The sequence below is a fragment of the Dermacentor silvarum genome, chromosome 8 (assembly GCF_013339745.2).
Source record: "Dermacentor silvarum isolate Dsil-2018 chromosome 8, BIME_Dsil_1.4, whole genome shotgun sequence".
Lineage (NCBI taxonomy): Eukaryota > Metazoa > Arthropoda > Arachnida > Ixodida > Ixodidae > Dermacentor > Dermacentor silvarum.
The window spans coordinates 60,878,585-60,896,384 of record NC_051161.1 but is presented as its reverse complement, the minus strand read 5'-3'; the positions used below and the strand labels follow the sequence as shown (position 1 = coordinate 60,896,384).

General features: G+C 45.0%; 1 protein-coding gene across 5 annotated transcripts in view; it reads right to left on the bottom strand.

Moving 5' to 3' along the window:
- Positions 1–6,390: 6,390 nt before the first annotated feature.
- Positions 6,391–17,800, bottom strand: part of LOC119461310 (CCHC-type zinc finger nucleic acid binding protein-like) — a 51,097-nt gene continuing 39,687 nt past the window's right edge. For 4 of the 5 annotated variants that reach the window (XM_037722564.2, XM_037722563.2, XM_049672442.1 and 1 more), the window contains exons 5-6: positions 13,609–13,787; positions 6,391–10,446 (exon numbers count right to left, since the gene is read on the bottom strand). In XM_037722564.2, coding sequence (XP_037578492.1) covers positions 10,332–10,446; positions 13,609–13,787 — 294 coding nt within the window. In that variant the 3' untranslated portion in view covers positions 6,391–10,331. The remainder of the gene's footprint in view (positions 10,447–13,608; positions 13,788–17,800) is intronic. The other variant, XM_049672443.1, reaches the window with a different exon arrangement.

The following is a 17,800-nucleotide window of genomic DNA, read 5'->3' as shown; positions in this document are numbered from 1 at the left end:
ATCAACTTCCCGATTTCTTCATGGATTTTGATGAAAATTGGCACAAATGTTTAGAATGTCTCCCTGATACTTCCATAAAAGTTTCAGAGTGATACCTTGAGAACATTTTATTGAGCATAATTTTTCTCTCTTGAACTTTCTGGAGGGCCTGGGGAGCTTAAAAAACATGATGGAAGGCTCGTTGAGTATTGAATGCATAGCTCAATGCGTGCTGGAGGTCGTGACAGTCTTACTTTTTTTTTTTCGCAACACAAATTTTTTAGATAGTCATTTTTGAAGTTACCTTCGCACCAAGCACACTTTCGGAGTGAGCGAATAGCCACACCATAAATTTATAAAAAGTCAAGATAAAAATGCGAGACTGTCTCGACCTGCACTGTAGTCCAAGAAACGTGACAAAAAAAAACAGAATCAAAATAGGCTAAACGGTAACGAAGAAATCAGCTCCAGAAACTGAGCAGAAAGGCGAAAAAACAGTTTTGAGAAAACGGCTCTCAAAGTTTCCCCATCTCTTCAGTTCTCTAAAACGCACCAAATTTGTTATCTTTGATGTGTTTTGTGATGTGGGGCTTCTTGGACATGTGGCCTCTGGTCTGCTGTGCCTTTGTTCTGTGTTTTCATGTTTGTATGGCATTCTTTACTGCTGCTCTACAAAGAGCATGGTGCCTGGGTTTCAAACCAAGTGAGGTGCAGAACTATGTGGGCATAAATATACAGTAGTTCTAGTGTTGTACCTGCAGACTGCCTCATTGATAGCAGTCTCTAGTACAGTCAGTGAGGCATTGTTTTCTTTTGGTAGAATCTACCATGTTACTGAATTTTGGGATCATCTTCCATTGGCAATGGCTATGGATGTTAGGAGAGCCACTGATAGATAGGCAGCAATGCAACTGCTAGGTGCTTTCCAGCCTGTACTTTTGTATGATGCCTCACTTCTGCAGCCAGGTGTCTGTGCCAGCCCAAGTGGCCTAGTGAACAGAGCTCATGATGAGGTTCTTTTTATGAAGGGGTGGTATGATAGGTATTGGTACGAGAAATCGTGGCAATACGATAATAGAGTCGGCGCGCGATGTGCTAAGTCGCGGGTCTGAGGTGCCGATGTGCGAAATGCCTGGTCGCGGGTCCAAAGAATAGACGCTCGGTGAGCTCAATCGCGCAGTCCGAGGTGCCGACGCGCGAAATGCCTGGCCGCGGGCTCGAGGAGTCGACGCTCGAGGTGCCGATGCGCGCAGTGCCTAGCCGCGGGTCCGAGGAGTCGACACTCGATGAGCGATGTGCCGACGCGCGAAATGCCTAGCCGCGGGCTCGAGGAGTCGACGCTCGATTAGATTAGCCCGCAGTCCGAGGTGCCGACGCGCGAAATGCCTGGCCGCGGGCTCGGGGAGTCGACGCTCGCGATGCCGACGCGCGAAGTGCCTAGCCGCGGGTCCGAGGTGTCGACTCTCGATGAGCGATGTGCCGACGCGCGAAATGCGTAGCCGCGGGCTCGAGGAGTCGACGCTCGATGTGCTTAGTTGCGCAGTCGGAGGCGCCGATGCACGAAATGCTTAGGCAAGGATCCGAGAAGTCCGCGCGTCGGAGGCGGAGGCGCCTACGCGCGAAAGGCTTAGCCTCGTGTCCGAGGATTCCGTGCCCGAAGCATTGTCGCGAAGTCCGCGTCGCCGATGCTCGGAATGCCTAGCCGCGGGTCTGAGACGTCCACAAAAAGCGGGATCGGCCACGCCACTGCGATGTCCGCATAGCGCCCGCTTTAACACTCGTCGAGATTACGGAAACTGTCCGGAGCTCGCGAGGAGACCGCAACAAGCGGAGCAGACGACGCCGTCGCGGAGCGAGCACCGGACCAATGGCGAACCGCGCTTGAGTCACGTGGCGGGCGCGGCCAATCGGTGGCTCCGGCAAGACCTTCAATCATTGGCTTTTTGTGTGCTCGTTTCTGTATGGAGGAGATAGCTGAAGCGGCAAATTTGAAGACGGAGAAATGCGCTTTCCAACGAGACCAAGATGGCGGCGCTCGGCTGCGCCGTTCCGGAGATATCGTGGCTTGAAAAACGCCGTTCTTTCGCGATTTCCGCGAAATTTTTCGGCACCTTGGCTGATACAACAATTTTTTTAGAGCACTTCTACTTGGTTTTCAGTGATGATATTTCGGAATCAGATAGAATAAGAGTTATAGAAACTGAAAATTTGATTTTCAAAAAATCGATTTTTTAGCCATTTTTCGCGATGCGAAAGCCGCGTCCCCCCTTAAACCTCAATATAATAAACTTCAATATGACGAAATTCTCCACATAAAGTATTCAACTTTTTATATAAAAACTTCTTATCCATAGAACACCTTGTATTTTGAACTCCAATATAATGAAGTGCGTTTATACACGATTTCACTATAACAAGATTGCATTGTCTTCGCAAAGCAATACCGAGGCAATAGATAGAAACTGCCGTGGATGCAGATGGTCAAATGGTTCAATTACATGCGGCTGCTTACACCTCTCGAATCACGCGACGGAGCGGCCACCAAAGCGAAACAGCGTAGCAGCAAGCCCTCTCGCCGTAATGTTTTGTATAAAGTCCAAGTACAATAAGATCCTATCACACCCCATGTGCATGGAAAGCGTGCGAGGGTGAGACCAGAAGGATGGTGGATTAATGCACAAGCAAAAGGGAGGGGGTGTGGGTGGAACGCGCGCTAGGGTTGGGAGGGGCAGCAGTGAGGGCCAGGCGAGCATGTGTCTCACCTGCCCTCCACAATAGATAGGCTGCGCAAGTCGCGATTGCGGTGGCTTCATGTACGTTTCTTCCTGCTCGTTTATATAGGTCATGTAATCTCGAATTTCGGAGACGCGAAGCGAGAGGCAGACAGGAACTTGAAGTTGTGTTGAAAGAAAAAAAACTCCCATGTCAAATCTTCGACATGCAATGACATTTATTGCACTCTTCACCATCAACATAATGTCGACGTACACATGAACCCAGAACTGAGCGAACCAACTAGTCTGCTGGCTAGCGCACAAATTCCACGAGTCTTACAATGTTTGCACCTAAAGTCAAACGAGCGTTAAAGGGATACTGAACAAAATGTTTGCCGCCGAGGTTTTCAGCCTAACTCAAATATTTGGTACTGAAATCTGTAGACACAACCTTCATTTCAGACAGAAACTAGCGGAAAATGATGAACTTAATGCATTTTTCATGCATTATCACGCCACGCAACCACCACGCCTTGAACTATCGTGCCATAACATCCTTGAACGGCCCTGGCATGCCACAATGCCATTCGTTGCTGCCTCTCAACCTGCTCAGCCCCCACTATGGTTCCTAAAGCCACTACGAACGGTACTTGCAGCGCACAATAAAAATGCAGGTGGATAACCCGGATGGGATAAAGCTCCTAAAGGATCAACATCTCAACGCCTTTTATCGGGGTACGATGAGCAAAAAAACTGCCAATGACGGCCCGTCTTGGGTGCGGACCGGCAACCGATCCGTTGTCTAAAAAACCGGCCTGGCCGGTCCAAAACCGGGCAGGTGGCAACCCTACGCAGAACTGTTGTCGACGCCGCCGGCATTTTGCCCGCGTTCACTCCAAACGCGCGCAGCGTTGGCGACTGTTGCAGGTGCCTCTGGGAGCGGCTTGGAGGTTTTCGACAAGATCAGAACGGGACAGTCGTTCAGCAGCGTCGGAAATCTTTACCACCTTCTCGCCTCACAATGCAAATACGGATTTGGTGCCGCAGCTAAACGTCGCCTCCCCTCCCTCCCTCCCGTCTCTCCACGGCCTTTAGCGTGACTGAAGAAGTCACATTTGCCCTATATATATATATATATATATATATATATATATATATATATATGGTGATTGTAAAGGAGGAAAGAGCCGCTTAATTCTGCAGCCCTTCAGGGAGCACGGTGCAGAACGCGCGTTTGCTCTCTGCCGTGCGTTCGCTCCCCGTGAAAGTGCGCTTTCACTTGCGCATACAGCGCGCGGCGACGATTTCATCGCCGTTTGACGTCATACGGGACCTCATGGCAACGCTGACGGCAGAAATCCACTTTGAAGTTCAGTAATGTGGAAAGTTGGGCAAGTTGGTGATTAATCATGCTGTATTGGTGAAGCAGCGCATTGACAAGGACAAAGTGGAGAGACACAAGAATACATGACACTCGCTGCACTCGCAACTATTTAGTTTTAGAATGAACACTTCATCTTTATATACCCGCGCACCTTCCGACGTCAAAGATGTGCAAGGCCAGATTAACAGCACCTTTACAAAACATATATCCGCGCACACTCGGGCGTCAAAGATAGGCAACATATCTTGCACACTGCAATCCTATCCTAATCGCCAACAGTTATGAAGTTATCAGGCTAAAGAATGCAGGTTACGAAAAACGCGCTTTGTAGATGAGCCTATAAGTTGATTCATTATGTGCACAATGGCTTTCAGAAGGAGCCCAGTAGAAAAGTGAATGACAGCAGATAAATTGTGTCAATTCCATATGCACACAAGATTGCACATAACCTAAAAAACGTAGGGAGCAGGTATGGTTTACAAGTAGTTTTTTCAGCTCCTAACAAACTCGGTAAAATTTGTACCGGACTGGATCGTAAAGTTTGATCAATATAAAAGGAATAGATATAGGCGCACGATTAATCATACAAAGGAATTTGTCAAGTGCAGATCGTCCGTTGTGTTTGTGTATTGTTTACCCATATCTTGTGGAAAAGTATATATCGGCCAAACGGGTGGTGTGTGAACACAAGACTTATGGAACACAAAAGGTCAATGAGGGGCAACATTTATTCCCACATTAATGGGCATTGTGCACAGCATGGGTGCTCACCGCTGTACGATGATACAATTCTTTTGCACCATAAGGATCAGCTGAGCAGGGAATTAGTGGAAGCCTTTCACATTTACAAGAGAAAAGAGGGTTGTATAAGTCAACCATCTATTCTTCTGAGCCATAGCGAGGTTGCCTTTTTAGGTCACTAGATTAAATTTGTAAAAATGAATGTGTTAGGGATACAACGATTAGGATAGGATTGCACAGTGTAAGATATGTTGCCTATCTTTGACGCCCGAGTGTGCACGGATATATGTTTTGTAAAAGTGATGTTAATCTGGCCTTGCACATCTTTGACGTCGGAGGGTGCACAAGTATATAAATATGAAGTGTTCGTTCTAAAATAACATAGTTGCGAGTGCAGCGAGTGTTGTGTATTCTTGTGTCTCGCCACTTTGTCCTTGTCCAATACGGTATAATGTCCATATAATTGCTATCGCAATAAAAGGCCACAAAATGCGAAACAAAATCGGTTAAATCTTCTCTCTGGGGTAAAGCAAAAAAGTGTGCATGTAGATATGGGAAAAGAGGTTAGTTAATGGAGGCTCACCTTTCTGTGGGCTTGCATTCTTACCAGCAGATGGGGCTTTGCTCACAACAGTCTTTCCCCTTTCCGCAGGCTGCTGTACTCCCAGTGCTGGTCCTTGAAATGAGCAATTCTTTGCAATTGTTTTACTTTAGTCTACGACCTGTCTCTCTTGTTTTTTCATCTTCCCTTCCTATTCTAATTGTTTCTAGCCCCTCCTTTCTGAAGAGTAGGTAGGCGTTGTGCCCCTTCCGGTTGCATTTGCCAGCCTGTTCTTCACCTTCTTTTCCTGTCAATGGTTTACACGTTTACAAACTAAATAATAATTTGCCAAAATCGGGCTATGTAACCGGTCATCCAACCAAAAGCCAGTTGCGTCAACAAACACAGGTGAGGAGTCCTTGCAGGGGTGTGCTTCTCCGTCTATCGAATCGAAAGTGATGTAAAGTGGGAGCTCAATATAGACAATCAATGTTTATTACAGTGGAATCTCGTTGATACCATCTTCGCGGGAACCAGAAAATAAAACGCTTCATCCCAAAATTGTATCATCCAACGTATTATCCAACCAAATTATATTACAGGGAAAAGAAAAAATGTATTATGCAGAATCGTATCGAGAATCCACTGCATTGCTTTCACGAGCTCTTCAAGGAAATTCTGATGCTGCTTGATAGAAGAATTTTAAATATATTTAGGTTCAGCTGTAGCATAATCACAACATACAATGTTGGCAGCTGGTTCGGTATTTTCAGTGTGGTGCAATCCTGTGCTAAAATCGTCAAGTTGCTTACAAAAGCAGTGTTCTCGGTAAAGTCAATGCTTGGTACATTTTATAGTACATCTTATCGCTTCAGCTTGTCTTTGTGTTTGCCTTTAATATCTCTGTAAGCTTCTTCAAAGAAATTTTTTATTTTGTCATTTGCCAGAAATTGGAGAAAGCTCCAAGCACTTCGGCCCTGTGCACACGCTTGTGACACTATGAGAGAAAGACGCAACACTTTTTCGGACCTTTTTCCATCCATTTTTATTCTTTTTTTTCTCGTTTCACATCCCAGTTTGTACACCTTGATGTCACTGGATAACATTAGATAGCACAGGTAACTCCTCTGTGATTGGGGTCGCATGAATGCCCCCACAAAAACAAAGAACAAAAATAAAACCGAAAAAGGTACAACGGCAGAAGGCTCCGGCTGCACGCGTGATAACATTGTGGACGTTCCAAGATGGCTGAGCAGCCTGGTCATCAAGGCCTGCGATTTACACGACTGGGCAACTTGCGACGAAGGGGAGAGGCATTGCTATACACTGCCTCTCCACTCCTACTGCCTGGCACTTGCGTTGGCAATTCGTGTAGGCATCAAGTTTTCTAAGTATATCACAAAGGAGTTTCTCATGAAGAACAGCAGACAATTGGGCTGCAGAACATGGTAATGTAACAGCGTCTAAATCTGAGCCAGCTTGGACGTTACAACGATTAACTGAGCTGAAGGGAGGATATGCATGGAAAGAACCAATTTGAGATCTTAACACCGTTGATGCTGATGGTCGCTGTTCTGGAGAAAACAAATTAACTCTTTTTAATGCAGTGCAACTGCTTACAATCTAAACTTCAATCCAACGAAACACAGCTGGCACTAGTCAGCTGTGCAGAGAGGAAATTGTAAAATTGTATGGGGGGGAAAGAAGTTGCCAAGTTTGTGGTAATTGGCAGCTGAATGGATCTACAGAAAGAACCAACACAAATGGACAACGCGCACCACAATGTAGTGAAGTGTGTGAAGAAAGGGCCATCTGGCCAGGTAAAGCCACAGTGGCAATCATAAACCTGAACTTCTACGCACTGTCACTTAGTCGCCACTTTCAATATATCAACTATTCCAGTAGCAACTACCTTGAACTGCTGGAGATGTCCATAGGGGACACTGAAACGTCAATTTCGTCATTTTTAAGATTAGCGAGAATGTTTGCAATTGCTACCACTGACTATAATAGTAAGCAAATGTCTTGCCCTTTCGCGTTGGTTCTGGGCATCCATTCAACTGACCAATTACAAACTTAATAAAATTTTCTTTCAACCCAGTAATTTCACATTTCTTCCACTACAGCTGATCACTGTCAACCATGGTTTGTCGGGAACAGTCTGTAAGACTACATAATGAGAGAATGAAGGCAGCTTTTTTTCTTTAGAAATGGTGCCCGTGAGCATTTTAAATGACTAATTCAACCGTGTTTGGTCAGTTTGGGTGTGCTACTTGACTGGCTTTTGTCTCAATCAGCCAGGCTCACTTAGAACTGTTCAGTGGCTTCAGGATACGTCTGACCAGAGACTGTCACCAAGCATCGCAATGCGTGTTTTAACAAATTCTATGTGTGCAATGTGCACCTACCAGCACTGGTATCACTAGATTAGCATTTGCAATGCTATTATAACAAAGGCTGTCATGGCCTGCCATACGCATTTGTAACCACCAAACAGGGCACACACTTAGTAGCCCAGTTCATCAAAGACAACTCTCGGGCTATGCATTTATTGCACACTGGTATTGCTACCCAGTAGTGGGTGGTGCAAAATGTGATGCGTTGTTGATGCTACCATCAGCAATTTTGGGAGGAAGTAACAGCAATTAGGACACATGCTCAATTGGAACCCATAATCGGTACGTTCGAGACTCTTACAAACATTGAACAGCCTCTTCGTTTACTACCAAAACGTACTCTGATGCCAATGCAATTTGCATTAATGGCTTGCTTCTGGTGTCATCAATGACTCAGCTCCTACGGTATTGACTATCGGCCACTAAACGGATGGCAACACAAATGCACACAAGCGTTGTCATTCCATCTTGCAAACTACAGCTAGGCATTCACAGGTATGCCAGTCATGTAAACCTCAGCCAAGATGTATCTGGTGCGCATCTTGATCCCGGAGTGAGGTATACTTTTTTTTTTTTTTTTTTGGTCGTAACATGAAAGTGCTTGTAAAGAAGACTAGTGTTTTGTCGGCTGAGACATGTACGTTTCCCCCTTCCCCAACCATACTTTTCTTTCAGTTGGTGGGTGTCGTGCAAAAAAAAAAAGCAGAAAAAAAAAACAACGCAGGGTGCTTACTGCGTCTCTACTGCAAACTCTGCCTCTGGGATGGAATCCAAACAACCTCAGATAACTTGTGATGAACCAGCTGTAAATATCTCTGGGAAACTTTCTCTTCTTCAACAAGTATTTACACATTATATTATTCATATATATATAATATATTATATATATATATATATATACTCATGCCTCCACCTACACAACGTGCACATTGCAGCATCAAAGTACAGTTTGAGGGAACGGGCAAGGCTCAACAATTCGAGGTGTGGTGTGTGTGTGTGTCCACATAACGGCCGTCACAGATCTCTGAAGCCTTTGGTCTTTTTCTGGAGCTGGGCCCCTCTTTTTATCTTTTTTTTTTCTGTTACGAAGCTGTAACGCAGCACGCCCTACAAAAGGTACTCTCAAAAAGACTGGGTGCGGGAGCAGAGTTTGTCAAAAAAGCAGAGCTTTCTGGGCAAACACACGTAACACACTCACACCAAACTAGAACAGTGCAGCAAGATCAGATTGCCAAGAGCCTCTACCCCCATTCCCAGAAAAGCCCTTACCCCTCCCCCAATGCGAAAATCCCCAGTGGAGAGGAACCCTCTCTCTCTCTTTGAGCGCACGTGTCACGTCATTACTTTATCTCTCCTCTTTTTGTACAATGCTGCTCGAAATCTCACTTTTGTACACCACCAATCCTTGGCATTTTTCCTCAACGAGGGGGGGAGGGTTGAGGAAACAACAAAACCTATGGGCCCGCACAACAAACTGCGGAAGCGGAAACGAGCTATCCACCCCCTCCCCTCGTCGAGATTACGCCTCACGGAAGGGCAAGGGACCATCCGCCTTTTCTCACTGTTAGCAGTACAAGTTACACGGTCTTTATTCAACAAAAATAAATAATGTTTCTCATCCCCCCGCTTCGCTCACTGGTCTTTGCTGCCACGTTTCCATCACCACGTTTCAAAATTCATGAGACTACAACGCTGCTTTTCACACTATTGACACCCCCGCAGAGTTTGCTGAAGTCCAACCTTGCCCTGACATATCCATGCTTCACAGATGAAACGAGACGGAAACCAAAAGCTTCTGCAAACCTGCATTGGGAGTACCCTGTCCTTCAGGATAACGCCCTTTTCTCGGTTTCTTTAAACTCTGCTCAAAACAGAAGTCTCTCAACGAAACAGCTCGGTACACCTTTTTTTCACATTCTACAAGGACTTTGATCAACTGTGTACATGCAAAGCTTTTTTTTTTTCCCATTCCTGTTGGCTTGTCGAAGGGGGGGAAGAGAGAGGGGTTGAGGGCACTGAGAGAAGCTTAGAGCAGAAACATCCCCACAACAACGTCAACAACAACAACAAACGATGGCCCCCACAGGATGCCTGCTCCCCCACTGGCCCCCTTGCGATTGTGTCACAGAAAAGGGCAGGAGCCCACCCCCCTCGCAAATCTGCTGCGCCCGCCAAACAAACACAGACGAAGGAATACTCTCCACCATCATGGAACAACGGTTAACAACAACAATAACGGCAAGCCAGCCCCACCAGCGACCAACACAGACCCTCAGCATCTCTCTGACCCCCAGGCCAAACGAACCAACAAAATTCCACTTCTGGTCAACACTTCGGTCGGGAACCTTGCTCTCCATCCTTCCTTGCCTTACTAGTGACAGCATGCTGCTGCCAGCATGCGATGCAGATGCAAACGGGGCTGTTGCACAAGCAGCAGCAGCAGCAGAGGGGGTGAGGGAGCGGCTACTTCTTTCCCAAGAGAGACGACTGGGAGAGGAGGGCAGGGGCAACGGAACTGTCCGTCGCGCATCCAAGGTGGCGCTGTGCAGCGGCTCGAACAGCAGGAGGAGCGTCTCTCAGGCCTTCATCTCGCACTCTCGTGCCAGGTGGCCCACCTCGCCGCAGTGGTAGCAGCGGTTGTTGGCGCGTGTGGACCGGCAGTTACGCGCTATGTGCCCACGCTCATTGCAACTGCGGTTTAGGAAACGGAGGGGTTAAAGAATGCAGTATGTGCAAGACAATGCAAAAAACACTAATGTGTCAAGACAATTCAAAAAACACTAAGTTGAGTGTCTAATAGACAATGAGCACTATTAACTACAGTGTACCAGCATACACAGAAAACGTGAAAGCGCATGAACCGACCCACATACTCACCACAAATACAAAAACATACACGATCGGAACCACCGAGCCGCAACGGCTAGAACCCCAGCTTTTTATTTTAGGTGGCAGCCACTAGAGGCACTTTTCTGACGTGGAAAAGGTCCATTGCAGAATTGCCAACATCAGCAAGGCTAATTAGGCGAGTGTATGCAAATGCGGTGTTTGTATTCTCTCACGTTTCACGATGGAATTGCATGGTGTTTTGACTGATAGGTTCTTGTTCTATAAAGCAGGTTTGCAAACATGAAACTGTGTCTTATGTTTGAGAAACCTACAATGCTTTTTGAGGACATACAGAATACTGCTATATGCACTGCCATTTCTGCACTTTTACTCCAGCTTCCGTGTTGTCATGTTTGGTTTTTGTCTGCTATCAAACCATATTTTCAGCTCTTGAGCAAGATACACTAGCAGTATCAGACTACTATTACATCACAAGCCCTGTAGGTACCCAATGTGTATAAGTGAATTCTGAAATTGCCATGATGCTTGTCAGATGATCCAGAACACATGATGACACCCCATAAATAGGAAGCCAATTATCAGCTGTGACATTTGATTCAACATCTGCTGACCATGCCATGCAAGTAGAGTCAAGCTTCATTTTTGAAGGCAGAAGTTCGCCCATTTAAAGGGACACTAATGCAAAACAATAAATCGACTTAGATTGATAAAGTATTCTTTGATAACTCTCCTGTCATTAATTATGCTGCAATAGGTCAATTATTAGAAGAGAAAATTAAGCTCAAAGTTTAATTTTTTTAATTTTGCGTGCAAACCCCAACGTCAGCCCATAAGTGTGACGTCACAACTTCGAAAGTAATTTTCTGGATTTGGGCTGCGTTGGCTCAGTAAAAGTTCGCGAAACTTGCCATATTAAGTCTTGGGCTCCTTTAGAACACAATGTAGTCAATCTTTACCGCTAAAGAATTAACTGGGACCCAGAAGACGCTGTCAAAATCCATGACGTCATGGTGAGCTTGTGCGGGAACTTCGAAGGTGGCGTCGCCACTCGCATTCTGTGTTTTTCGTTTCTTTCTGGCTTACCAAGCAGCTTCTCACAGTAAAAGTGGTGTTTTCGGTATAGTGGAAGGATAATCTACTGATACAGAAGAAATCATTTTTCCCTTTAGTGTCTTTAAATATTTACACCTATGAAGCTGTCGTCTACTGCCTGCCTATATAAATCACATACATATTGTCATGGTACAATGCGAATAGAAGACAGGGAGATGTTCTTCAAGAACAGCAGGACAACCTGTTCAAACAAAGCAGAACAGAGACACGTCTTCTTCGTCCTCTAAGAATCCCACTGACCCACTAGACAGAGTCCATTAATGCCCCCGTCGTCATTGTCATCTGCCTAGAGCACATGCATCATTTGTCCCTCCCTACAAGAGCATCGCCCCGATGCTAGACCAGAGATGTCACTTGCGGAAGAGAGGGTCTCTCGCATAGTCATTCGCTCACATACGGCTTCATGCGTACAACATGCCCAAGTTCAGGATGGTGCGGGCAGCGCCACGTACACGTACAGTCGCCGCAATACTCGATATGTGCCGAAGTATCGCCTTCACAGCTTCTCGGAGAGGCCTCGTTTCCGTATGGGTGTTCAAACCCACACTCGGTCGCCGACTTCATAGGTTACGGTTCTACTGTGAGCATCATAGCAGCCTGCATCGTAGTCTTGCTGCTGGCAGATCCACAAGAGCGCGAGTTGCCGAGCCTCTTCGGCACGTTGCGTAAACACATCGGCGTCCATGTCAGTGTTGTCAAATCCTGTGGAAGCATTGCATCCAACATTGTTCATATGTCCCAGCCGTGAACAAGGCTGAACGGAGTCATGTGCGTCGTCTCTTGTTTCGCCGTGTTGTACGCAACGATTTTTATGTTCGACAACCACGTACATTGAAAGCATGTCTTCAATTGTTTTGTTCAGGCGCTCTGTCAATCCGTTGGTTTGTGGATAGTAGGCGGTTGACTTCCGATGCACATACATAGCGAATAGGCAAAATTAATCTTGTAAGTCATATGTGGGGCCAAAGTGGACTTGAATCCACCACATTCACAGTGCGAAGTTGAAGAAGACATGCACAAAGAAGGAAACAAGATAGACAGGATGAGCGCTAGCTGAGTATTTGGGTGTCCCATCTATTTTGTTTCTTTGTGAGCATCTTCAAATTTGCACTGCATGTATCCACTCATGTCACTAGGCCCCTAGCAATCAACTAAAAAGCCCACCTTACTAACTTGGCACCACTGTGGATGTTCTTTAACTTAGCATAAGCAGTTGTTAAGTGGGTCTTGTGGTTCTCACTTGGCAGTGCACTGAGAGACCTTGGGCGCAATTATTACCACACCATGAAAACAAGCACCATGCAACACATTGTTTGTTTTCGTGAATTACATATTAGCTAAAATTGCATAACCAGAAATATTCTCTTATTGCTATATCTCAGGTAGTGCTAGTCTCGACAACTCGAAGCACGAGGACTCGCTGTTCTGTGTCCCCATGCTTCGAATTCTCGATTGCTTCTACCTTGCTCTGCGATCTACTATCCTTCTGGTTAGCCCAGATGGTAGAGTGACTGCCCCTGAAAGACATTAGCCCCTGGTTTGATCCCTGCACCAGGATAAACTTTTCTTTCACAGTGAGGTTTTCTTTTTGAGAAACCTGTGTGGGTTGCCTTCGTGGCTGCAACTACTGTCAGGTCGATGACAAGTTTTCCCTTTCACAATTCTTCCTCCACCTTGCCAGTTTCTGTAGAACTGATTAGTGGCGTTCTTGTTTCCTTTCGGCCATCCCTGTGAAACGTTATGGCTAGCTGAACCCGTAGTTATAGCTGTCTTTACCTTCATGCATGAGGGCTTTTGAGTCATCGCTAGGAAGCAGACATGATTCATGCTTTGCATTGCAAAGGCCGGTGTTCGGCGTGAAAGAAAGAAAGAAAAAGAACGACTCCTCACCGGTAGCAGACGTCAGCGACTGCATCGTTGCCTCCTGCTTCAGGACAGTCCCGGCTGATGTGTCCCAGGTGTCCGCAGTTGTAGCACTTGCGGTCATCCCGCTCGCTGTTGGGGCAGTCTCGGGAGATGTGGCCCAGCTTGCCGCACAGGTAGCACTGGAGAGACAGGCCAGCACCACTCTTGTGGGGAGGAGGGGAGAGCAGCGCTTTCGAATGAGTCCCAAACACAGGAGAAGAAAGGCAACAGAACAAACGCAAAAGAATAATGAAACTGAGGCAAACACAGAAAGAGGATAGTGCAAACTAACGAAAAAGAAAAAAAAAAAAAAAAAAACGCAAGATTCTAGTGACGGAGGGAATGCCTCTTGTGCAGTTTCCTTCAGCAAACATTAATGGAAAAGCACCATAGAGCAAGGGTGCTGGAAATAAAGTACAAGCACAATATTTCAGATGCTAGCACGAAAACAGAACACTTTAGCTGTATTTATAGTTCTCCTGAGCTTTGCTGAATTCTTAGTACTACTAGAAAGTCCTGTTACAATGTGCGTCTTCCGCATCTGACACTGTGTCTAATGCAAAATACCAAAAAGGAGCACAAGATAACCCAAACAACATGCTCCCTCAGATCTTAAGGCAAAAAGGACTAAGCTTTCCCACCAACACAAAGTATCTCCAAACATAAAAGACATAGTATTTTCTCGCAACAACCTAGAGATAAAAACATAATCTTGCCCACTCTTGTTGCATATGTGACACTTATCTCTTACTGCACACTCCTGTCCACAGCTGCCACCCGCACAATGTTAACACTGACCCACATTCAAGCTACCCTGCAATCATGTTGCCAAGAAGCACTGCACAAGAGGCCCAACTTGACACTGCCACAACAGCCCTAAGCGTATTCTGAGCACTTTGCAGTGCAAAGCGCACATGAAAAGCACAGATGTAGTCAAGTATGGCCTTTCACTTTAAAGTGAATTGCCAAAGCCAGTAATATTCACCCACCTAGCTATGTGCAATACTTAAAGGAGTACCTACACATTTTCTCAGGGGCATAGAAACGCTACCACATGCTTCTCATACGTGTAAAAAGATGTCACTCTGCAAGTGTAAATGTTGTCCAATTTTGAAATGAAAGTCTCGAATTTTTGTTCTTTTGGTTGGTAACTATGATTAATTTAAATTTCTGAAGCATGGTCATTACTATGGGTAACCCCCATTTCTCAACACTTCTTTCCCTGCGCCACAGAGTGCTTCCAGACAGCAGTCATTCTGTAGCTCTGCCGGGTGTTATCTGGCATTATCGTGACATTGTGGCACAGAGCGAAATTTGCTAACATTGTGCAGTAATAAAGCTTTGTATGATGATGTTGCAAAAAAAATTAACAAGTACACTGCGCCCACTTCATCTGGCTGGGTTCACACGTAGCCACAGCTACCACAAGAACAGAGCAAGCCAATGTGTCATGACGTCACGATGTACCCACCTCCTGGGTATCGAAACCAGAACAAGTTCATAGAAAAAAGAATTATAGTAAATTATATACGGCACTAAGACACCTGCCAGTATTTTTAAAAGGCTTAGAGGATATGGACCTTTTTTCAATGCAATAACAGAGTTCAGGAACGTCATCTCAGTACTCCTTTAAACACTGCAGGTCTTTTACAGTGGAATCCAAGATTCATGAGTAAGTTCAGAGGCACAAATGGCATTGCTAGTTGATTAAACTGTTGCGACAGGTCACCATAAAGGATTTTAAACAAGGCAAATTAAGGAAAAAAACCAAATGAAAATAACTGGCACGTAACAAACGAAAATAAACACCCCAGGACTTGGTCGCCGATGCTCCGAGCCAAACTTGTCTCCAAAACTTCAGGTACACAACTACACAGTGGATTTGGAAATTTCTGCATATTGCAGGGCCCGTGAATATGTTTGCTAATGACTTTAAAAACAATTTACATACCCTGTTTTGTTTTCAAGATAATGCAACTGCAGTGTTTCTAGTCACGAGGCCAAGGCATCATTATTTGAGATGCCATCATTATTGAGACTTTTTTCTACAGTAAAAATAAGGTGACAACTACAAAGTCATTATTAGAGCACAGTAATACGCTTGCTTATGTCACATGTTTTGCTGCTGCCATTTGCTCCTGTCACTGGTTTTCCAAGACAGCACGTAGCATGTGTATTACGTGTAGCACACATGCATAGTGTGTGCACAACACATGTATTAAAGCACGTCTTCAATCGACTTCCAACTGCTAGAAAAGTTTGGCACATTATACATTAAGGCATGGCCAGTTTTTAAATCAGTTGCTACAACCACTGTCGAAACAAGCGAGACCACTTGAACGTTCAGTGGTGTGAAGTGGCTCAGTGGCTGTGCATGTCGCATTCATGGAACTTCTAAATCTCTGGAAGGTGAGTGCCATAGTTAATGACAACAAAGAATACAGTGCAAATACAAGTTGTACAGCTGAGCGGGCCAATTACACTCGCTCATTTTCGTGACTTAATGCCAAAGGTGAACTTATTTCAAAGCTTGCATTCTTCTGGTACTATTTTTTGGAGGCACACAGGGCAAGTGCAGTGCAATTTTGTGGGCCAAGCTTGTACTGTATTCTGAGGTTGTCACAAGACATATAGAGTTCGCATCCCTCTCCAAGTGCTTTTGAGCTAGTGTATGTGTCACAGGAAGTCAACTGGGCACTACGGAATAGTGTAGCCACCATTGTCGCAAGGAAAATAAACTACAGGGAAAGGAGAGCAGGAGACATTTAGTGGATCTAGATTCTTAATAAAGAGCTACCATGCATTCAAGTGACGAAAAACAACCTAACTTGTACAACTTAAAAACGAAACAGAACTAGAAAGTAACAGTATTTCAAGGACTACACGTGCATAGTGAAATGGAGCCACTGTGCTTCTACTAAAAATTTGGAGGACACTTAAAGGGACTGAAAACCGATATTTATGGACCCAGTTTTTTATGGTGCAACGAAAAGCTCACCCTCGGTAGTGTTTACACCTGCAGCGGTTGCTTCCAAAAGTACGTGGATATTTTGTAAGCAGAATTTTTCGATACGAGCAGCCTCTTAAAAAATAAGAGTCCCTCCTCCAGCAACGCTGAGAAGCGATAGCGATGCCGATAGCCCGCCTCGCAAATTGTGAAAGCCGCCCATCGTCCTGTTTCACTGGAGGGAGTGCAACTGTGGTTAACCACCTATATTGTCACCTTTCCAACCACTTTTAAAGGTAAATAGACTGGTACAATAAGTTTGCATTGTTGTACAGACCTTCCTTACAATTGTACCGCGATTTTTCTCAAGTGCACGCCTACGTCATGGCTGGCTGGCCCCCGTTATCATTATTCAGTCGATAGACGAGCCAAGCCAAGTCATCGAAAACGAAGGCAGCGCCACTTTTCTACTCACTACAAACAAAGGCTTATCTGCACATTGCATGTAAGTTAGAAAAAACTTATAATAGAAAGAATGTTACTGTATTTCAACATTAATAAAAACACCAGGAACAGCGTACACTAGTAGGTCATGTGGCAGACCTCACAAGTATGTTCTGGTTCTGCTGCGTGGGGCGCCAAAGGTCATTTTTCGCAACTTTTACCGAAGAATTAAAAATATAAATCCACGTTTAATGAGAAAAACAGGGCCCGTTCTAGCCAATACGATAGACGATCTTTCCATCAGCGGGGTTATCTAAATTCATGTTCTGAGCAGTTTTCTGTCCCTTTAAGCTTCGCCTTTAAAAGTGATCGTGATAGCATTCAAAGATCCCTGGCTGCTTATCAGGATTTTTTCTTGTATATTCAAATTACAATCCAACGCTATCATGTCTGTAGGTTGTGGTTAAGTCGTACTTTACTATTTTTCTGACGGATTTGAAATTCAATTTCAATTATATTTCAATTCAATTATATTTGAATACCTTAGAATACAGTTGAACTTCACTATAGCAAAGTTGTATGTGCAGCAAAAAATTTTGTTAAATTGCGAATTTCGTTAATTCGAGGTTTTAAAGTTTCAGCAGCAAAAACAACTTCACAAATTTTCCAGTGCATTCCTGGTGGATAGTATCTTGTTAGCAAGCACTTATAAACAAATCGCAAGAAGGTCAGACCATAATAGCACGGTAACGAGTGCCAGCACGTGCAGTGCATATTGCGCCGAGA